This window comes from Drosophila novamexicana, unplaced genomic scaffold (genome assembly GCF_003285875.2).
Source record: "Drosophila novamexicana strain 15010-1031.04,08,12 unplaced genomic scaffold, DnovRS2.1 tig00000193-arrow-pilon, whole genome shotgun sequence".
NCBI lineage: Eukaryota > Metazoa > Arthropoda > Insecta > Diptera > Drosophilidae > Drosophila > Drosophila novamexicana.
The window spans coordinates 8985775-9008123 of NW_020824787.1; the positions used below are offsets into that span (position 1 = coordinate 8985775).

Consider the following 22349-nt stretch of genomic DNA (forward strand, 5'->3'; position numbering starts at 1 on the left):
TGGTTTTTTGTCTATTACTGCACCGAATTATGCACCAACTATTCAGCAATTAATTTCATTACAATCAGTTTAACTTTAACCACACACCGATACGGGCCTTCATTACGAGCAACAGCTGGTCGAACACGTAGGCGCGTTACACAGGGATTAGCCAAACACGCACACATATAGTCAATTACATGCATACATATGTGCATGTGTATGTATAGGTGCGCTTCGCCGTTGTTGTTGTTGTTACTGCCGCTGCTGCAGTCGCTGTAGTCGTCGTCGTCGTCGTCGTCGTCGTCGTCGTCGTCCGCGTCGTCGTGGCTTCCACTTTAACTAAATAAAACAAATTAAGCGCTCGCGCAACGTAAACGCTAAACGTGTACGAAGAGGAAACTCGAAATAAAAAAGTAGAAACCAACAGTCAAAATCTGTGAAAAAAAAAATCGCAGAGGCGCATGCACAAACGACTGAACGGGCAGCCACATTCAAATTAACAACGCACAAAGTGTAAGTTCTACGCATTTCAGATACATACACACACATTTTTTTTTTAATATCTTAAACCAATTGATCGTTTCGTTTTCGTATGCGGCATTTGATGGTCAAGGTTACAGCAACAACACAAGAGAGATCAATACATATGAAACACACACACGCATGCATAACAGGCGCGTGTGAGTGTGCATATTTGTGTATACACACGGGCTGCGTGCCTGCCTACGTGTGTGCGAGCGAGACAAGCTACTGTTACTGGCGAAGTGTAAAGTTCATTACCTGTTGCTGTTGCTGTTGCTGCTGTTTCTTTTGAGTCTGGCTTCGTTTTTATAAAACAGGTTGCATGCTCGCTAAGTTTGAGGTTACATTCGATTAGTCCGTCTCGCTCGCACTCCCATAGCTTTGCCTAGCAGCGTTATCAGCAAATTAATTCAATAAATGTTCTCTTATTTCGAAATGAGTTTAGGCGCGCCTTCAAAAAAGCTGACTACTGAATTGATAATCTTTTGTTTTTTTTTTTTATCTCTGATGCAATCTGGCAACTCTCTGCTGCTTGATTGACCTAAACTCCGTTTGTCGCTTTGTTGTTGTGCAGCTCAGCTGTTTTTTGCCGTTCTTATCAGCTGCTACAGCTGACTTTCAATACCGTAATAACTGTTCAATTGACTTAGTTAGTTTCTCAAAGTTTTCCCAATTGGATATATTGAAAAACGAATCTTACAAAAATCATTGAATATTCAACAGTTTCTTGACTTTTTTTTATATTTTTTATAAACGAATTTTGGTGAATACGCTTAGACTTTGCACGTTTCGCGTCATTGACCAAAGCAAAATAATAATAACAAAAAAAAAAAATAGTTAAAAATATTTGCCTTTGACATTGAACCAAATAAAAGCGATTGGGTTTCTTTTTGGCAAGGTTGTCTTTAAACTAGGCTTCCCCTTAATTTATTGATCTACGCTAAACTCGAGCGCACGCAGCGAAACCCTTGAGTTTGCCCAGTTTTCAAATGGCAACGACTTCTCACAGCGATAACAGATACTCAAACACACACACACACACACACACACACAGGCAAACACTAATTTTTGCTCATTCATGCTTAGTTTTTGCTTTACCGACTAACTTTGCACATTCACGCTATCTAAGCGCTCTGTTTTTTACGCTCCGACTAACTAGCGAAATCTGTTCTAGAAGTCTAGAAGCGACCTTCGTCAACGGACTCCAAATATGCCTAGCAGGCATTCGCGTGCAAATGACACACACACACACACGCGCACACACGTAACCAAATATTTGGTGTGATTTGCAAGGTTTTTGTTTTGACTAAAAGTATGGTTCGCTTGTAGAAACCTATCTGAATGTGTTTTGAAGTACACCAGAAATAGCTTTCATATTGAAAAAAAAAATTATCAGAAAGTTATAAATTGAACGTGTCAAAGGTTTTTAAATATGTATTCCGCTCAGTGGTGAGTCTTTGCCAGTAAATTATTTTAATATTAAATTTGCCACAGATCCATTTCTTTTATTATACCCTGAACCCATTGAAGATGGGTAAAAAGGGTATATTGTATTTGTGCAAAATCCAAATGTATGTAACAGGCAGATAGAAGCATCTCCGACCCCATAAAGTATATATATTCTTGATCAGCATCAATAGCCGAGTCGATCTAGCCATGTCCGTCCGTCCGTCCGTCCGTATGTATGTATCAACGCAAGGATCTCAGAACCTATAAGAGCTAGAGAAATTTTAGATGTAGGTGCTCCTAGTTCCCGCGCAGATCGAGTTTGTTTCCGATAATCGATAACTGGCTCCGTTTCCAAGCAATCGATAAAAATCGATATCGATATCCTGTTTTTTGGGCAATTTTGGTAAATAATAAGAGCTAGAGTCACCAAATTTAACATATAGCTTCTAAAATAGAATATATATATGCATTTGATGTTGGAAGAAGAGGGTTCAGGGTATCCCCTAGTCGGTTTAGGGTATCCTCTTACTTGTTTTTGATATTTTATATAAGTATATATTTTATATAAGAATCTCTCTTAGTGCTGAGTCTTTGCTAGTAAATAATTTTAATATCCATTTGCTTTATTTTAAAATTTAAAAAATATTAATTATTTCTATTTTTCATTGTTTTTTTTTTTACAAATATTTTTCTTTAGTCCTATCGCCGGCTGGTTTATTTCTGCATTAATCTAATCGCGCTGTTCACTTAAATTTTCTGTGTTTGTGTAGTATTAGACAAATTTTATTGTGCATTAAAACTTTATTGTGCTTGGAACAATATGATCTCAGGTACAAAAGTAATTCATGTATTCATGAGATATGATTTTAAATGAGACTTAGTTAGATACAAAATACGAGGCACAGACTGCAATTAGAATGTGTTAAGAGCTAAAGTAAGCATATCTTCCTCAAGCCGAAGACTTAATACCCTTGTAGACAATTCCCATTTTGTAGAATACTTTCTCATTTAAAATCCGACTATTCCACCGATCTTTCCTATAGTTTTTATATGATATAGTGGTTCGATGCTAATAAGATATTGCATTTAGTTGAGGATCATAATGGAACTAATAGATCCCGAGCTTGGTCGAGTTATCTTAATATAGAAAAGGTTTCCATATTGGAACAAACTTTTCGACCGATCGTTCCTATGGCAGCTATATCATATAGTGGTCCGATGGTGACAACATTTTACATAAATATGACGATCATAATGGAACTAATGAATGACACTAATCTTATAAAAAAGAAGGTTTCCATATCAAAACAGAAAGATCGGTCGAACAGATCTTTTCTATGGCAGCTTTATGTTATAGTAGTCCGATGTTGATAAGATTTTGTATATATGTAAGCGGCACAGTAAAACGTATAAATGTCGAATTTGGGTAAGATTCGACTTTATTTTTGACTGAGTGCTCCGAATCGGCCGGTTCTTCTTTCATGACAAAGTTATAATACCCTCTACGAGGGTGTAAAAGTTACTTCATTCAACTTTCAAGTCATTTTTTAAGCTTCTAAGATGTTAAATATCATTTCAATTTGATGCATTGGCTTAAAGCTTTCCACCTGCATTTAATATAATGCCCTATTAACTATTTAGTTAGTCCAAATTCCGAACCAGTTGCCAGTTCTGACCTACAAAACTTGAGCAGATTTTCCGCTTTTGCCACTTGTCAAAGTCGACTTCGTCGTCGTCTGTGATCGCATTCGTTTTTTTTTGCACCTCACTCAATTGACCATTGAGCACCTTTCCTAATGGCAGCTCGTGGAAGAGGCGGCATTACGGCTGGGTTTGATTTGCATACGCGTTGTCGCTGTCGACTCTGGCAAATGTTTAATATTTATTTTTTTGCCTTCTGCTGACCACAGCAACAAGAACTAAATATTGCACGAGTATTTTCTATGCAAAATTACAAACAAACGCACGTAGTCGAAACACATTAGACATTAAAAACCCTGCTCAAAATTCAAGGTGCAACCTCAACGTGTTTTTTATAAATGACTGTTCCCTTTTTCTGTTTTGTTTTTGTTTTTTTCATATATATTTTACTCAAAAAATGTCTGGGGCAGCGATTAACGTTTCCGATGCAAACTGAATCAGCTGATAAGTAATATTGCGGGTTTTTACAATGCCAAAAAAATTCAATTAAAAAAACGTTAATAAACTATAAATAAAATAAATTTTTTTAATTTTCTCAAAATTATTCAAAAATACCCTTTGACTCCTCCAACAAGTAGAACTTTTGTACAACTTGGAAAACCCTCTCGAATTATTACGCTCGGATCTGTACGCTGCAGATTTATTATATAAGCTATTCAAGCAAAATTCAAATATATTCAATAATGCTCAAAAAATAGAACGAATTTTTAAATAATTCAAAGTATCTAGAGTTTTGCACGACGACAAATCCATTCTACTTTCTACAAGGTTAAAAACAGTTTCTATTTTTCGAGCTATCATTGTATAATTAATAATGCTATATTTACATATTTATCATCTTGAACAGAAACTTTTATAATATAATTTTCCATTTGAGTTTCCTTATTTGATATGAAACTAACACAAATGGGTAATTAAATTTAATTATATTGCAATTTACTACAGGCTTTTATCTACAAGCTACTCTAAATACTACTTAACTGGCTGTTAAAAATAACCGTGCGCATGTCAAATTTAAATCAGCTTGTAAAAATAGAAAAAGTACAAACCTAAGGTGATTGAGCTCTGGAGCCAAGCGAAAGACCACATTCAGTATCTGTGTGCACAAAGCCTACATACATATATGTACATTACATGTGTGTGTAGATATGTTCGTCAGATACATATTGTCGCGAAATATCGTGACGTAATGAATGCCGTCATGCCGTATGTGTATGTGTATGTGCATGTGCATGTGTGGGTAAACACAATGTAAACAAAAACGTAAATATAACTCGACTTTCAAGTAACATTCTTTTGTTTACGCTCGAGATCGGGTTGCCGAAAGTATATTGAAATTTTCGTCATTTCCAATGAAAACGCGCTCTAATCTCTCACGTATTTTTGAAGTGAGCCTCATTTATTGTTGCTGTGCAGCAAATAATCGCAAATGTTTTTTTTTTGATAAGCAGCGATGCGTTTTCGCATAAAAACGATTGCCGACAATGGGTACAACTGTTAGTTAACAGCGCGCTGTTAAAACGAACAGACCAAGGTGAGACGCGGGCAATGCGCGTTGAGTTAACCGTTAACTCGTTTCGCAGTTGTGAGTCAATTAATTGAAATTATTAATTAGCGTGTGTCTCAATAGATAGATAGACATGCCAATAACAATTTATAGCGCGCATTTTATAGTGTCAATGTCAACGAGCGCGCGTGCGTTAGAGCGAGACAGTCTCAATACGTAAGCGCACGTTTACCGTTAGAACAAGTGCGGAAGCGCGTTTGCCGTTAGGCGTCTCAGTCGCATGCAAAATAGTTTCAAACTGTACTCGCATTAGAGAGTTCTATTCTAATTTGTGTAATGTGTGTGTGTGTGTGTGTGTGTGTGTGTGTGTGTGTGTGTCTGTGTGTGATGTGTGTGTGGCATACGTGGCATACATTAGGTGCGTGCTCAAAGTGCGATATGCAAAATTTTATAGACTCCTCCGTTTGCCCCGCTACAGCTTACCCGCCTGGCCCCAGAAGCTGCTCGTGCTCGTGTAAAGTGTATGCAAAACTGAAACTAACATTTCCCCCTCTACTTCCAGTCAGACTTTAAACCATGGCCAGTGAGCAGCCACCAATTGATGGAGTAGCAGCAGCTGTCGCTGCCGGCGGCGATGAGCCATTCCTCGGCCTGCTGGATGTCGCGCTGCTGGCGGTGCTGATCGGCGGCGCGGCCTTTTACTTTTTGCGCAGCCGCAAGAAGGAGGAGGAGCCCGCGCGCAGCTACTCCATACAGTGAGTACCCACTACAGAATGTTCCTTGCAAATGACCCGATAATCTCTTTAATCCGCAGGCCCACCACAGTGAGCACCACCACGGCGACGGATAATTCGTTTATCAAGAAACTGAAGACTTCCGGTCGCAGTCTGGTCGTCTTTTATGGCTCTCAGACGGGCACGGGCGAGGAGTTTGCCGGACGTTTGGCCAAAGAAGGTATCAGGTATCGGCTCAAGGGCATGGTGGCCGATCCCGAGGAATGCGATATGGAGGAACTGCTGCAGCTCAAGGATATTGAGAACTCATTGGCCGTCTTTTGCTTGGCCACCTACGGCGAGGGCGATCCCACCGATAACGCCATGGAGTTCTACGAGTGGATCACCAATGGCGACGTTGACCTAACGGGCCTGAACTATGCGGTAAGTGCATTATCACAGCACGCTTAATTGTTCTGATAAGGCGTCTGTCTGCGCCTCGCAGGCCCTATCTAATCGCCGATTACATGAATCTCATGGCCGTCCAAATTGTTGGTCTTATCAAGCATTGGCATATGCAGATAGCTTAACTTATCTATTTACTATACTCTTGTACGAGCTGTGTAATAAGCGGAACTCTGTTTATTTGTATATATATTGGATTTAACTATTATTATTGTTAGCGAAATTCATTTGTTGCTTACTTTGCGGGAAGTGAAATATGTCAACCACATCAAATTTGCTCACTCGAGCTTGGAGAGCAATAATAATAGACTATCAAGACAATAATTGATATTTAAGATAGAGGTAAAAGTGGGAGAGGGAGAGAGGAAGAGACTCAATTTAAAAATATGTATTTTACTTATTTCGATAGTACTGTGCATATAATTTTCTTGATACGTATTGGCAGTACAACATGAATTTATGGAATTAATTTAAATTTAAGAAATTCAATAATTTAATTGAAGTGACCCGTCCGCTTGTGACGTCACAGCAGTTTCCTGTTAAGTCTCATTTAGCTTGCGCTGGCCACTCTGTTAAGTGCGTAGCAGTTTCTGTCTGTCATGTTAGTTGGTCACACTGTCACGTAACAGCTGTTAGTAAAACGTGGACTCGCTCGCACAACTGTTGCGCAATTTTGTTTACGATTTGTGATGCGAAATAATTACAATAATTCGTTTTTGCTGAATGAAAACTATTGCCATGTGAAACATATGCGATTGCGGCTGCTGCGGAACACATAACTGGGCGGGAGCTAAATAATGTTAAACACGTTCGCCGGCGCCGGCAGCGCTGTTGCCCTTGGCACGCGTCGCTGTCGGTGGAAGGGGCGCACTTTGATCTGGCTATTAAATAATTTATATAATAAGGCAACAACACGCTTAGACAGACAAACCCAGCACGGGGTAATGGAGCATTATGTGGTTAATTGCGGTTGTAACAATTCGTATTGCTTGTATTCTCAACAGGTCTTCGGCCTAGGCAACAAAACCTACGAGCACTACAACAAAGTGGCCATCTATGTGGACAAGCGTCTAGAGGAGCTTGGCGCCAACCGCGTCTTCGAGCTGGGTCTGGGCGACGACGATGCCAAGTGAGTCTTTTGTAAAGTCTAAAGGCTAATTCAATTTGTACTTACGTCTCAATTACCTTGCTAGCATTGAGGATGACTTTATCACGTGGAAGGATCGCTTCTGGCCCGCCGTCTGTGATCACTTTGGCATTGAGGGCAGCGGTGAGGAGGTGCTGATACGCCAGTATCGTTTGCTTGAACAGCCCGATGTGCAGCCGGATCGCATTTACACCGGCGAAATTGCGCGTCTGCATTCCATGCAAAATCAGCGGCCACCGTTTGATGCTAAGAATCCATTCCTGGCTCCCATACGCGTCAATCGTGAGCTGCACAAGGGCGGCGGTCGCTCGTGCATGCACATCGAGCTAAACATTGAGGGCTCCAAGATGCGCTACGATGCCGGCGATCATGTGGCCATGTATCCCATCAATGACAAGTCGCTCGTGGAGAAACTCGGTCAGTTGTGCAAGGCTGACTTGGACACGGTGTTCTCGTTGATCAACACCGATACGGACAGCAGCAAGAAGCATCCATTCCCCTGCCCCACCACCTATCGCACTGCGCTGACGCACTATTTGGAAATAACTGCTATTCCGCGCACGCACATACTCAAGGAGCTGGCCGAGTACTGCACCGACGAGTCCGAGAAGCAGATGCTGCGCAGCATGGCCTCTCTGACGCCGGAGGGCAAGGAGAAGTATCAGAGCTGGATACAGGATGCCTGTCGCAATGTTGTGCACATACTGGAAGATATCAAGTCCTGTAAGCCGCCTCTGGATCATGTGTGTGAGCTGTTGCCACGCCTACAGCCGCGTTACTATTCCATTTCGTCGTCGGCCAAGCTACATCCAACTGATGTGCATGTAACTGCTGTGCTGGTCGAATATAAGACGCCTACGGGTCGTGTTAATAAGGGCGTAGCCACCACATATCTGAAGCACAAACAGCCCAAGGATGGCGCCGAGGAGGTCAAGGTGCCGGTGTTCATACGCAAATCACAGTTCCGACTGCCCACTAAGCCGGAGACGCCCATCATTATGGTGGGTCCGGGCACCGGCCTGGCGCCCTTCCGTGGCTTCATCCAGGAGCGCCAGCATTTGCGTGATGAGGGCAAAACGGTGGGCGAATCGGTGCTTTACTTTGGCTGCCGCAAGCGCAGCGAAGATTACATCTATGAGGCCGAGCTGGAAGAGTGGGCCAAAAAGGGCACGCTCACCCTGAAGACGGCCTTCTCTCGCGACCAGGAGAAGAAGATTTATGTGCAGCACTTGCTGGAACAGGATGCGGATCTAATATGGGATGTGATTGGTGAAAAGAAGGGACACTTTTACATCTGCGGGTGAGTTTAAATGCCACTACATCTCATTCCAATCTCTTATGCTTGCTTTTCTTTCTTGTAGCGATGCCAAGAACATGGCCGTGGACGTTAGAAATATTCTAACGAAAATTCTGTCCACCAAGGGCAACATGAGTGAGGCGGATGCTGTCCAGTATCTGAAAAAGATGGAGGCCCAGAAACGCTACTCGGCCGATGTGTGGAGCTAATCGCGACGCGAATACCACTCGCCCCACTCTAACTCCAGATGAGTCACAGTCGCGGAACAAAGAAAGCAATGAAAACAAGAAAGAACAACTAAAAGCCACACGTTAACGTAAGCGAAAAGTCGTTGTAGTTAATTAAGCTATATGAATTAATTATATATGAAATTGGTTTGGGAACTTCAGCTGCGGTTCAACAAACGGCGTTCAAGTAACGTTTATGCCTAATTCTAGTGTTAAATTGATTGATTATATAAATATATATATATAAATGTATTTATATATAAAATGCCTTTTTATTGTTGTGCAAATCGATATGATGATGATGTTAATTATGCTAATGATGATTGTAATTGTATTTTAAGTAGTGTTTGTATGTATGCAATCAATTGAAATGTTCTAACACCACATTTTCATTTAGTTTGTGTGCTTTTTATTGGCGATTTCATAAAACAAATGAAATAATTTGTGCAATTGTACAAGAAAATAAAAAATTGTATTTCATTTTCTATACGTGAACGAAAAATAAAAGTAAAAAATTTGCACATGCCTGAGCTGACTAGCAAATAACGTTAAATGTTTGTTTATAAGCCCGAGTTCATGTAACAGTGCATCTGGTAGTCGGATACAACCCAAAAAGCGTTTTTGGTTCCATTCAGCTTCCCACATATAAAATATACATGTTAATTAAAAGAAAATGTTAATGTTAACATTGCTTGCGTAAATAAGAGAGAGCTCCTCATGCTCAGACATTTCGGACAGTCTGGCAACGCTGCATTGCAACGGTTAATGCGAAAGTAAAGCAACAAATCAGTGAAAAGTGCGCGTAATTCTTTAAAAACTTTATTTTTATGTGTAAATATATGTGCAATATCTGTAAACTAAGCTAAAACACGTGTCCAGGTGAGTGCCACACCAATTACTGTTAATATTTAATCAAAAACACCCGCTCGCTCGAAATGCGGCAAAGTGTAACGCAGCGTCTCTGCCAAACGGGTTGACGCAAACATTTGTTCGGTTTTTTGCTTGGTAAAATCGGCGTCTGTGAAGTTCTCCAGGCTATTGTCAGACGTTTCGGCCTTGTCCTGGCTAACGGTGGGCAGTATGCCGTAATTGGCAAAAAAGCCATAGCCCTCGCGGCGATGCACCTCGGCCAGCAGCTGCTCGTAGCTGGGCACAGGCACGCCCAGGTCCAGATTGAGCAGCGTCTCCGACAGGCGATTATGATAGACTTTCAGCAGCTGCGGCCGCTTGTGCTTCAGCACATCCAAACTGAGGCTGGTGTAGAAAAAGTAGTTCAGGTCGATGCCGGGACTGCCCCAAATACTAAGCTGAAAGTCTATGAAGATCACATCCTGCACCTGTTGCGCTCCATTGTATTTGAACAGCATGTTGTTCACCCAAAGATCACCATGATTCAGCACCTTGATCTCCTTATCCACTGGCGCCTGGGCACGCACCAAGTGCGCTCGCTGCTGCTCCAAATATTTGCCAATCTTGCCCGCAATCCGCTCGTAGCCCGACCAGCTGTTGACCAGCTTGTGCAGCTGTTGTCCATTGCCGGCAAAGAAGCGCATAAGCAGGCCGTCGTCCTTGGCCAGGCCGTCCGGTGACAACATGCCATCGCTATAGGCTTCAAAAATTTTGGGATCCTGAAAAATTTACACACATTTTGATTACACAATCAGAACAAACTAAAATATTTGGTGTGAAACTTGGATTGCAGACTTATAAACTCTCTTACGTGTTATAAGGATTCGCTTCTGGGACACCATGTATACATATTCTTGACCATTACCTGCCTGTCTGCCTGTCTGTCCGTCTGTCTTATCAAATGAAAACTATGCCCTTTGTCTTATAGTTGTCGTCTTAAAGTTTTGCATAAGTCCGTCTATCTGTTGCACGCACAACAAATGTCGTGACCCATGTCTAGATACGAATCTTGGGGTAACATTTGGACATGAATTTCGACTAAGAAAACGGTGTTCAGATTTGAATGCCAGATCAATCTAGAGGGAAAACCATGAAGAAAAACCCAAACTTCGTGAAAATCGGATGAGATTTGACCGAGTTATGGGGGTGGTAAATTTTGACCCATGCCTATATACGAATCTTGGGGTAAGATTTGGACATGAATTTCGACTAAAAAAACGGTGTCGAGATTTGAATGCCAGATCAATCTAGAGGGAAAACCATGAAGAAAAAGCCAAACTTCGTGAAAATCGGATGAGATTTGGCCGAGTTATGGGGGTGGTAAATTTTGACCCATGTCTATATACGAATCTTGGGGTAAGATTTGGACATGAATTTCGACTAAAAAATCGGTGTTCAGATTTGAATGCCAGATCAATCTAGAGGGAAAACCATGAAGAAAAATCCAAACTTCGTGAAAATCGGATGAGATTTGGCCGAGTTATGGGGGTGGTAAATTTTGACCCATGTCTATATACGAATCTTGGGGTAAGATTTGGACACGAATTTCGACTAAAAAATCGGTGTCAAGATTTGAATGCCAGATCAATCTAGAGGGAAAACCATGAAGAAAAAACCAAACTTCGTGAAAATCGGATGAGATTTGGCCGAGTTATGGGGGTGGTAAATTTTGACCCATGTCTATATACGAATCTTGGGGTAAGATTTGGACATGAATTTCGACTAAAAAATCGGTGTTCAGATTTGAATGCCAGATTAATCTAGAAAGAAAACCATGAAGAAAAAGCCAAACTTCGTGAAAATCGGATGCGATTTGACCGAGTTATGGGGGTGGTAATTTTTGACCCATGTCTATATACGAATCTTGGGGTAAGATTTGGACATGAATTTCGACCAAAAAATCGGTGTCGAGATTTGAATGCCAGATCAATCTAGAGGGAAAACCATGAAGAAAAAGCCAAACTTCGTGAAAATCGGATGCGATTTGACCGAGTTATGGGGGTGGTAATTTTTGACCCATGTCTATATACGAATCTTGGGGTAAGATTTGGACATGAATTTCGACCAAAAAATCGGTGTCGAGATTTGAATGCCAGATCAATCTAGAGGGAAAACCATGAAGAAAAAGCCAAACTTCGTGAAAATCGGATGAGATTTGACCGAGTTATGGGGGTGGTAATTTTTGACCCATGCCTAGATACGAATCTTGGGGTAAGATTTGGACATGAATTTCGAGCAAAAAATCGGTGTCGAGATTTGAATGCCAGATCAATCTAGAGGGAAAACCATGAAGAAAAAGCCAAACTTCGTGAAAATCGGATGCGATTTGACCGAGTTATGGGGGTGGTAATTTTTGACCCATGTCTATATACGAATCTTGGGGTAAGATTTGGACATGAATTTCGACCAAAAAATCGGTGTCGAGATTTGAATGCCAGATCAATCTAGAGGGAAAACCATGAAGTAAAAGCCAGACTTCGTGAAAATCGAATGAGATTTGACCGAGTTATGGGGGTGGTAAATTTTGACCCATGTCTATATACGAATCTTGGGGTAAGATTTGGACATGAATTTCGACTAAAAAATCGCTGTTCAGATTTGAATGCCAGATCAATCTAGAGGGAAAACCGTGAAGAAAAAACCAAACTTCGTGAAAATCGGATGAGATTTGAACGAGTTATGGGGGTGGTAATTTTTGACCCATGTCTAGATACGAATCTTGGGGTAAGATTTGGACATGAATTTCGACTAAAAAATCGGTGTCAAGATTTGAATGCCAGATCAATCTAGAGGGAAAACCATGAAGAAAAAACCAAACTTCGTGAAAATCGGATGAGATTTGGCCGAGTTATGGGGGTGGTAAATTTTGACCCATGTCTATATACGAATCTTGGGGTAAGATTTGGACATGAATTTCGACTAAAAAATCGGTGTTCAGATTTGAATGCCAGATTAATCTAGAAAGAAAACCATGAAGAAAAAGCCAAACTTCGTGAAAATCGGATGCGATTTGACCGAGTTATGGGGGTGGTAATTTTTGACCCATGTCTAGATACGAATCTTGGGGTAAGATTTGGACATGAATTTCGACCAAAAAATCGGTGCCGAGATTTGAATGCCAGATCAATCTAGAGGGAAAACGAAGAAAAAGCCAAACTTCGTGAAAATCGGATGAGATTTGGCCGAGTTATGGGGGTGGTAAATTTTGACCCATGTCTATATACGAATCTTGGGGTAAGATTTGGACATGAATTTCGACCAAAAAATCGGTGTCGAGATTTGAATGCCAGATCAATCTAGAGGGAAAACCATGAAGAAAAAGCCAAACTTCGTGAAAATCGGATGAGATTTGGCCGAGTTATGGGGGTGGTAAATTTTGACCCATGTCTATATACGAATCATGGGGTAAGATTTGGACATGAATTTCGACCAAAAAATCGGTGTCGAGATTTGAATGCCAGATCAATCTAGAGGGAAAACCATGAAGAAAAAGCCAAACTTCGTGAAAATCGGATGAGATTTGACCGAGTTATGGGGGTGGTAAATTTTGACCCATGTCTAGATACGAATCTTGGGGTAAGATTTGAACATGAATTTCGACCAAAAAATCGGTGTCGAGATTTGAATGCCAGATCAATCTAGAGGGAAAACCATGAAGAAAAAGCCAAACTTCGTGAAAATCGGATGAGATTTGACCGAGTTATGGGGGTGGTAATTTTTGACCCATGTCTAGATACGAATCTTGGGGTAAAATTTGGACATGAATTTCGACTAAAAAATCGCTGTTCAGATTTGAATGCCAGATCAATCTAGAGGGAAAACCATGAAGAAAAAACCAAACTTCGTGAAAATCGGATGAGATTTGACCGAGTTATGGGGGTGGTAATTTTTGACCCATGTCTAGATACGAATCTTGGGGTAAGATTTGGACATGAATTTCGACCAAAAAATCGGTGTTCAGATTTGAATGCCAGATTAATCTAGAGGGAAAACCATGAAGAAAAAGCCAAACTTCGTGAAAATCGGATGAGATTTGGCCGAGTTATGGGGGTGGTAAATTTTGACCCATGTCTAGATACGAATCTTGGGGTAAGATTTGGACATGAATTTCGACCAAAAAATCGGTGTCGAGATTTGAATGCCAGATCAATCTAGAGGGAAAACCATGAAGAAAAAGCCAAACTTCGTGAAAATCGGATGAGATTTGACCGAGTTATGGGGGTGGTAATTTTTGACCCATGTCTAGATACGAATCTTGGGGTAAAATTTGGACATGAATTTCGACCAAAAAATCGGTGTCGAGATTTGAATGCCAGATCAATCTAGAAGGAAAATCGTGAAGAAAAAGCCAAACTTCGTGAAAATCGGATGAGATTTAACCGAGTTATGGGGGTGGTCATTTTTGACCCATGTCTAGATACGAATCTTGGGGTAAGACTTGGACATGAATTTCGACTAAAAAATCGCTGTTCATATTTGAATGCCAGATCAATCTAGAGGGAAAACCATGAAGAAAAATTCTATAGCATATATATATTCTATTTTAGAAGCTGTCAAGTTTGGTGACTCGAGTTCTTATTTTTTTACCAAAATTGCCCAAAAAACAGGATATCGATATCGATTTTTATCGATTGCTTGGAAACGGAGTAAGTTATCGATTATCGGAAACAAACTCGATCTGTGCGGGAACTAGGAGCATCTACATCTAAAATTTAAAGTCTCTAGCTCTTATAGGTTCTGTCCGTTGACTCATACATACGGACGGACGGACGGACGGACGGACAGACAGACGGACATGGCTAGATCGACTCGGCTATTGATGCTGATCAAGAATATATATACTTTATGGGGTCGGAGTTGCTTCCTTCTGCCTGTTACATACATTTGGCTTTCGCACAAATACAATATACCCTTATACCCATTTTTAATGGGTTCAGGGTATAAAAAGCATTAAAATATAATGCGTAGTAGTTTAATAAATTGACTTCAGTTCAAATAAATTGGAAGCTGTTTCAACACGAATGAAAGCATAAATTTTAATGCGAAGTGGGAATAATAATACACAAACTAAATTATATTGAAACAACAAATTAGAATTTACTTAAATAGCTTTCAAATGCTAAGTCTTTGCTTCCTTATCAACAAGTCTCCGCCTCACTTTTTGTGTTATCTGTAGAGGGCCTATTTTATATATGACTTACCAGCGTTGCTAGCACCATGGAGGCGGCATGAAATTCGGCGAGTCGTTCCATAACCAGGCGACAATGTGTCTCATCTAGGCCCGTTTCACGGGAGGCCATCACATAGCCAAGTTGGCCAAGATCTTCAAAGACCAGCGTGTTCTGCGGCTGCTTCATGCACTGATAGAGTCTGGAAACGAATCTTTATAACAAATCTGATTGCTGCGGCCAGACAATATTATCTCACTTGGGTCCGAAGCGTCGTTTGCATTGCGTAAGCAGTTCTAGGCGTGGCAGCAGCTCGTAGTAAGTGATCTTCTCCTTCAAGTACACCTGCAAGTCCTCAAGGAACTCCACAGAGTCAATGCGCGGTATGCTCTTCACAATAACCGCCATTTGCTCATCCTTCTGTGAAGCTTTGCCATTTTGTTGCCTGTAATTCAATTTCACACGATAGATTTGACTGCAGTAGTTCTCGCCGGTGCTGCTGCCCATGCTGCAGTGAATCCCAGTCAGCTGAATACGGGATGTGCGCAGTGCCGTCTCCAGCACCTCGGTGAAGAAGGGCACATCCAAATGCTTGGGCGGCGAGGCTTGTAGCTCCTGATCGTACACAATGCTGCACATGTTGTGATCTCAAGTAGTTTGAAAAGCTAGAACGAAGCGTCAGGCATTTTATACGCACAGCCACACAAAGCTGAGATTGTTGTTGGTTTTAAATTAGCGTAATTAATAATATTTATAAATATGCCCCTACATACACATGCATATAATTTCACTTAATATGCGACAATAGCGTCTAGTTGTCCACTTTTTAATATAAACAAACACGCGACCTTTTACAGATTTTATATAAATTATATGTATTTGTGGAAACCAGTTATCTAATTTTCACAAGTTTCTTCTGCTCTCTTTGAATAGCGCTACGTTGACTCGATTGACTGTTTGACAGGCAGTCCGACACTCGGAAATTATCTTATCACGGCCCACCCACTTTTCAGATTATGTCTATGATTATTTAATCATCGTTATCTATCTAACGTTCTACTAGCTTCTCAGGTGAGAGCATCGCCCAGACTCATCAGATGGAAGCTTTGTATTTCTCTCACGTCTCTGTAGTTCCTCTGCCCCTCTCAGCTTTAGCTTTTCTTATATTTCTGTGCTTCACGACTTACTGATTAATGCGCAACATCTCAGCTAATCTTTGTTTTTAATACTTTTGAAACTCAAGTTTTTATTTTTTTACTGCCACAATTTCATTTCACATTCACATTTTTATTTTGCAACATATCAACTCTAAATCTCTCGCAATTATAAAATTTGTTTTTGCAATTATAAAAATTTTTATAAATTTTAATGAAGCAATTTATGTCATAATTAGGCAGCCCAAATGACACTTTAATTTGTCTAGAAAATTATATTTTCAGTTCTATGTGACGTATATTTCAAATGTGATTATTTTTTGTTTTTGGGCAAAGAGAGGAAATGATCAAAAAAGTAAAATATTCTTGGACTTGACATATGTTCTGGTTGTAGTATTTATATTCTCTATATTAAAAATGTGATCATCGTTAGGTTTAAAAGTACTTATTGTCGAATTTGGTGCCTTTAGTTCGTAAAATCTCTGACGCCTTACTATAAATCATGTGACAGGCATGGACGAACCTGATTATGATTATATTTACTTTTTGGGGCTGCAAATGCTTCCTTCTGGCTCTAATATTTACTAGCGACAATTTGTTATACGCTTTATACTATTAGTTATCTTTTTACGGCTGTAATGGCTGCATTTCTAGCGTTTATCTTATGATTATCATAATACCAAATCACAGTTAAAGCTGTCTTTAGCCCAGTCGCGTTGCCCTCGAAAAATGCCACAAGATTCAAAAGATATTGAGTCATGCAATACCGAAAGCCATAAAGAAATTGCAACATTTGTTCTAGGGCCTTAAATTGTTAATTTACAAAATAATAAAATAACAGTGTATTCAATTAGGGGGCAATCAAATATTATGCAATATTTATTCTGTATGAACCGTTAGAGCAACAATGTGCAATTGTTTCTCACTGCCTTCAATCGAATAGATGCAAGTCATCCAAACGCTTCAACGTGAACTTGAGACTCTCGAGAGTGCGTGCATTACCTTCGAACATGAGCTGCACCTTTTGCCTGGCGAATTCCTCGTCATGAAAGTTCTTCAGCGAGTTGTCCTCCGAATCAATGCCAATCATGCTCATCAGCGGAAAGAAACCAAAGGCCACAAAAAATCCATAAGCCTCCCGGGCACGAATCTCAGCCATGACATCCTCATGCGTGGGCAGCGGCTTGTCCCAGGGCAGCTGCTGCAGACAGCCCAACAGCGCCTCGTAATATGCATCTATTAGCTGCTGGCGCTGCGTCTTAAGCACATCCAGCTCCAGGCTGGTATTAAGAAAGTAATTGACATCGAAGCCCAGGCTGCCATAGAAGCACAGCTGAAAGTCAATCTGCCAAAAAATTGCATATGTCAGATCATTTTTATGAATCTAAAGGCCAAGCACTTACAATCTTCGCTTGCTGCACCTTGTGCTGTTCATCGTACTTGAAGAATATATTGTTCACCCACAGATCTCCGTGGTTCATAACATTTAAATCTCCACGCAGTGGATAAACCGATTTTAGCACACGCTCCGTGAAATGCTCGTGATAGCGATAAAGTTTCCGTGTTATCGAACCAAATCCTTCGCAATCATTGGTCAATGCCGCCAATTTTAGCAGTTGAGTGCCAAAAAGCAGCTTAAAAGGCTCCGATTTAATGGCATCCATGTGCAGCAGTCCAAACGGATAACGATCTATTATCGTTTGAGGCTCATGCTCGGCCATGACCATGGTCAGGGCATGATATTCGGCCAACTTGCGCATCACCAGCCTCGCATGAGCAGCATCCAGGCCCAGCTGTCGGCATTTCAGCTGATAACCCTCACAGCAGAGATCCCCAAAGACAATGGTCTGCTCCGGCTGCGTAGTTGAATAGTAGTGCCTGAACAGTGATTAATTTGGTGATTTAGTCAGGAAATAATAATGGGTTCACATTTGCTATTGGGGACTCGGGAAGACTCGCATGGTATTACTCTATCCTTTTAACCTCCGCTCACCTGGCTCCCAGCGTCCAGGGCTCTTCGCCTGCATGTGCCCGCCACATGAGCGCCTCCAGCTTTGGCTTGATGTACAGATAGAAGAAAGTCTCCTTGTTGTAGATATGGAGACGGGCCAGTATGGCTTGCTTCTCGGCCGGCATACACTTGACTATGAGCGAGGTCTCCACCAATTTTCGGTCCGCTGTCTGGTACCTGACATGGGCCCGATAAATATTACTGCAGTAGTTCTCGCCGCCACGCGTCAGATCCGTCAGCTGCACATCCAGCACTTTGAGATCCTGCTGTTGCAGGCCGTGCTCCAGGGTACGTCTGAAGAACTGTGGCGTTAAGTAAAGCGGCAGCGTCTCCGTTGTGTTCGACATTATGTATGGCTATGAATCGGTTCGACATCGTGACTGAACGTCTTATATGGAAAATCAAAGTCATAGCTGGTTGGGTCTCAATTGACCCCAATGGAGCGTCTTTGGGTGCATCTGCTTGCGACTTAATTGACTCAATAGAAATGCATTCCCAGTCTCGACTTTGGATTATCGGTGGCTGCTTTTGATGCATACTCTACATACTTGCTTTAGAGGATGCGCTAAAAATTTTAATACTGATGCAAATATTATGACATTTATATATTCTAATATTATTCAATATTAACGTGAGAATAATAAAGATTATTGATACTTGAACGCTCCATTTAAAGGACTTAGTAAAGTCTAAAATAATATCTTACTTTGACCTTCAAATTGCGTTAAAGTAGATTTTATAAACAAAAAAGTATTTTACGCTTTTTACGCGATCAGAGAGATATAAATTGTATACAACTATATTCCCGATTTGTGAGGAATTTCAATGTATGCCTCTAAATTTTATAAAATTATATTCCCGTTTTTAGTAAAACAATATCAACAATTTTTTGAAAACCTTGCTTCACTGTGCACTTACACTTACTTACGACACAATGTAGTTTGGTTGTTTCTTTCTCTTATCAAGCGATAAAGAATGCATATATTTAGAAATTGCTATAGCAACGACTTAAAGCAGAAATATTGAGCAGACACAAGTTTCATAATAGACCTCAGAGATTGAAGAGAGAGATTGTTTCCTAATGAGCGAGTATATCAAAGTCATTAAGCGTTATATTTGTTAGTTATTGTATGCAATCAATGTAATCAGTTTTTAGTTGCCTGCCTAAAATAGTGTTTCTTTATTAATTTCTTTATCAGTTGCGTAATCAAACGCCGGCCCGACATGCTTTGTTTTTTTCATGCTTTATCGTTTTTGTGTAGAAACCGCTTAAAGTGCGCCAACCAATTAAAAAGTCCATTAGATTCATTCAAGAACTGCAGCTACGTTAGATCATTTTAATTGAACTCTGGTCTATAAAAACCTAAATCAAGTATGACATAAGAATTAGCTCTCATCAGGCAGCCGTATAGCTGTCCGTCTTTGTCTGCGTGCGCCTCTTTTAGCCGTCCGTGTTTGCCATTCAGGTTGATGAACCCATAAGCCCATAAGTGGAGCTTGTCTGTCTAGTAATCGCCAAAGACACCCAGTTCCTCGGCGCGCTTAAGAGCCCATTTGTGATAGTCGTTGAGAAACTTTTGCGAATAGATGGCTTCCATATGCTTTTGTTTAAAGCTCTCATCCTGCATATTCTCAATGCTATTGTCCTTTGACAGCTCTTGCGGCATGGTTATCACGGGCAGAAATGCGAATAAGCCAAATATTCCATAAGTCTCACGGCTGCGCAGCTCCCAAAGTAGATCCTCATAGCTGGGTATTTTCTCAAAGCGTGCATACTCCAAGGCATCGCGGAAGGCTTTGTAGTAGACTTTAATCAGCTCCTCTCGACGCTTCTGCAGCAGCTCCAATTTGACGCTCGTATTCAAAAAGAAGTTCAGATCGCAGCCAGGGCTGCCATAGAAGCTAAGCTGAAAGTCCACAAATATGGCGCGTGTTGGCACCTCGGGCTGAGCTTTATTGTCGTAGGCATACATAAAGTTGTTGGTCCATAAATCGCCATGATTGAGTACCACATAACGATCGTTCGGCTTTGGTTTGGCAGCCGCTACACAAACTTGTTTGAAATTATCCGAAAAACGTTGCAGATGCTTGGTAATCTTCTCGTAGCCAGGCCATTTGCCTGAGACTTGGATTAGGCCTTTAAGAAAGCCGCCAAACATATTCTCAAAGGTAGCACTTTTGATTAAAGTCTCTTCACTCAGCATGCCGCGTTGGTATTGCTTAACGATTTCCGGGTCCTGCATAGAGTACGGAATTGGTTATTTGTTTGTATTTGAACTTTACATTGTCCGCTTGTTACCTTTTTGGCCAGCACCATGGACGTAGCATGAAGCTTGCCCAGCTGTTTTAGGATCAGCGTGGAATGCGCCCAGTCCAAACAATCTTCGCGTGAGGCCAATTTAAATCCATCGACCTTTAGATCATCGAACACAATCGTCTGCACGGGCGCCTTTACGGAATGGTAATATCTATAAAAAGTTTTCAATTAGCACTTGGTCGACACTTTTTCTCCGACAACTCACTTGGCACCAAATCTGTCGCCATTGGTTAGAATGTCTAACCGTGGCAAGATATCTGTATAGGTTTGCTTCTCCTTGATGAACACCCTGACATCCTCTAGAAACCTGGTTTCTTCTGTGATTGGAATAGTTTTCACAATAAGCGATAGCTGCTCAATTTTGGAAGACTCTTTGCCATCGTCCCATCGCGTAAATTTCACGAGCACACGATAAATGGCCGAGCAGTAATTGTCACCCGGATTACTGCCCCATTCGAAATTGATCTCGTGCAAGGTTATTTTTGTTTCCCGCAAACCCTCCTCAATTGTTTCCACGAAGAATCCTTCGTTTAGAAACTCTGGCACAGATATATTTTGCACATTCTTTGTAACCACCATATTGCCGTATCGAAATTTGAAGAGGGGATTTGCCACGCGACGTGTTAACTATCGGACTGCGACTGATTTTATTTTTGTTAGAGTCTTGACATTATATACTGATTAGTTTTGTCGGGCTATTTCGTGCTTTTAGTCGCGCTTTTTGCGACAATTTGACTCTCACCAGTTGTGGTGTCATCGTGAATACCAACAAAGCGTTTGAGTGCACGGTGGCGCAAAAGATAGTGTAAATGAAATGGTAACAAAAGAAAAATTAATTAAATGAAATAGATAAACTTGACAAATATTTAAAAAAAAATGAAATACATTTAGCTTTTATTTACTTTATTAGCATATTTATCATTTCTGATTGATTTATTTTTAATTTCAATTCATAATTCAAACTCTACATTATTGCTAAATATTTAAAAATTGAAATCAATGACTATTTTATTGATATTAACTGATTTGATAACTATTTAAATCTTTATTCGATAAATACGTTAAAAGAAAATTGAAAATAGTTTAAATTTGACACAGTTTTTTACTTAATTTAGGACAATGTGCGTCACAATGACGTCACAAACAGGTTGTCGGCTAGTTTGAGTGTATTATCAATTGAGATTTTGGCCTAGTCATTGTCTATTTACATACTCTTTCATTGGACGCTATAATTTTGTCGCAAAATTTGCCGTTGCGTAATTTTAAACTATATAAATAAGCAGCAGAATTTAACTGAGAAAATATAAATTATATCTTAAGTCTACCTGTCAGTTTTTATGTTAATTTGTTTTTACGTTAAGGCTGATAAAACTTGGTGCGAGTTGTACCATGCTTAGAAATATATGATTTCTAGTAAAGGGAGCTTTCTGTTTATGTCTAAGTTGTTTTAATTTTTTATTTTGAAAGGGTATATATTATTTGGCATGCCGCGAAGTGCACTTTCAGCTGATTATTATTTTAAAACAGAACAAAGTTGAGCGAGTGGGAACGCTTCACGGCTGGAGCACCGCCTTTCAATGGGTCAGCAAAGCATTCATAACTAGTTGTACCTATGTGATTAGCAGCTTCGTGATATTTACTATTCCACAAGTGTGTATAAATAAATATTTACTCAGTGTGTACATATGTGATACGCATACCGCGAACACATTATAATATTATTTTTGTGTTTGCCACGACGGGAGCGTTATACACGCTCAAAAACAAAGAGCATTGAAAT

General features: G+C 40.4%; 4 protein-coding genes across 5 annotated transcripts; 1 reads left to right on the forward strand and 3 right to left on the reverse strand.

Moving 5' to 3' along the window:
• Positions 1 to 278: 278 nt before the first annotated feature.
• LOC115759264 (NADPH--cytochrome P450 reductase) lies at positions 279 to 9268 on the forward strand. Its single transcript, XM_030700166.1, has 6 exons — positions 279 to 495; positions 5724 to 5916; positions 5976 to 6318; positions 7344 to 7468; positions 7533 to 8786; positions 8848 to 9268. The coding sequence occupies exons 2-6, from the start codon at positions 5738 to 5740 to the stop codon at positions 8990 to 8992; spliced, it is 2046 nt and encodes a 681-aa protein (XP_030556026.1). The 5' UTR covers positions 279 to 495; positions 5724 to 5737; the 3' UTR covers positions 8993 to 9268.
• A 550-nt stretch (positions 9269 to 9818) lies between these two features.
• LOC115759073 lies at positions 9819 to 16795 on the reverse strand. 2 transcript variants are annotated; one of them, XM_030699903.1, is made up of 4 exons: positions 16785 to 16795; positions 15347 to 15752; positions 15121 to 15289; positions 9819 to 10638 (listed from the first exon to the last, which is right to left on the reverse strand). In XM_030699903.1, exons 2-4 carry the CDS (start codon positions 15724 to 15726, stop codon positions 9919 to 9921), a joined length of 1269 nt encoding a protein of 422 aa, XP_030555763.1. In that variant the 5' UTR covers positions 15727 to 15752; positions 16785 to 16795; the 3' UTR covers positions 9819 to 9918. The 2 variants fall into 2 exon arrangements, with proteins under 2 accessions (XP_030555763.1, XP_030555762.1); XM_030699902.1 differs by lacking the exon at positions 16785 to 16795 and adding an exon at positions 16275 to 16341.
• Positions 16796 to 17075: 280 nt separating this feature from the next.
• Positions 17076 to 18599, reverse strand: LOC115758728. Its single transcript, XM_030699481.1, has 3 exons — positions 18235 to 18599; positions 17645 to 18119; positions 17076 to 17586 (listed from the first exon to the last, which is right to left on the reverse strand). The coding sequence occupies exons 1-3, from the start codon at positions 18597 to 18599 to the stop codon at positions 17173 to 17175; spliced, it is 1254 nt and encodes a 417-aa protein (XP_030555341.1). The 3' UTR covers positions 17076 to 17172.
• Positions 18600 to 19556: 957 nt separating this feature from the next.
• On the reverse strand, positions 19557 to 21217 carry LOC115758973. The gene is made up of 3 exons (XM_030699776.1): positions 20775 to 21217; positions 20552 to 20720; positions 19557 to 20489 (listed from the first exon to the last, which is right to left on the reverse strand). The coding sequence occupies exons 1-3, from the start codon at positions 21146 to 21148 to the stop codon at positions 19758 to 19760; spliced, it is 1275 nt and encodes a 424-aa protein (XP_030555636.1). The 5' UTR covers positions 21149 to 21217; the 3' UTR covers positions 19557 to 19757.
• Between the last annotated feature and the right edge of the window lie 1132 nt (positions 21218 to 22349).

Coding starts and splice junctions, on each gene's coding strand:
- LOC115759073 (XM_030699903.1), bottom strand. CDS start 15,726: ATGTGCAGCATTGTGTACGATCAGGAGCTACAAGCCTCGCCGCCCAAG. Junction 15,290..15,346: donor AAACGACGCTTCGGACCCAA/GTGAGATAATAT, acceptor ATTCGTTTCCAG/ACTCTATCAGTGCATGAAGC. Junction 10,639..15,120: donor CCATGGTGCTAGCAACGCTG/GTAAGTCATATA, acceptor TAAATTTTTCAG/GATCCCAAAATTTTTGAAGC.
- LOC115758973 (XM_030699776.1), bottom strand. CDS start 21,148: ATGGTGGTTACAAAGAATGTGCAAAATATATCTGTGCCAGAGTTTCTA. Junction 20,721..20,774: donor GGCGACAGATTTGGTGCCAA/GTGAGTTGTCGG, acceptor AACTTTTTATAG/ATATTACCATTCCGTAAAGG. Junction 20,490..20,551: donor CCATGGTGCTGGCCAAAAAG/GTAACAAGCGGA, acceptor TACTCTATGCAG/GACCCGGAAATCGTTAAGCA.
- LOC115759264 (XM_030700166.1), top strand. CDS start 5,738: ATGGCCAGTGAGCAGCCACCAATTGATGGAGTAGCAGCAGCTGTCGCT. Junction 6,319..7,343: donor TAACGGGCCTGAACTATGCG/GTAAGTGCATTA, acceptor TATTCTCAACAG/GTCTTCGGCCTAGGCAACAA. Junction 7,469..7,532: donor CTGGGCGACGACGATGCCAA/GTGAGTCTTTTG, acceptor TTACCTTGCTAG/CATTGAGGATGACTTTATCA.
- LOC115758728 (XM_030699481.1), bottom strand. CDS start 18,599: ATGTCGAACACAACGGAGACGCTGCCGCTTTACTTAACGCCACAGTTC. Junction 18,120..18,234: donor CCCTGGACGCTGGGAGCCAG/GTGAGCGGAGGT, acceptor ATCACTGTTCAG/GCACTACTATTCAACTACGC. Junction 17,587..17,644: donor AGGTGCAGCAAGCGAAGATT/GTAAGTGCTTGG, acceptor ATTTTTTGGCAG/ATTGACTTTCAGCTGTGCTT.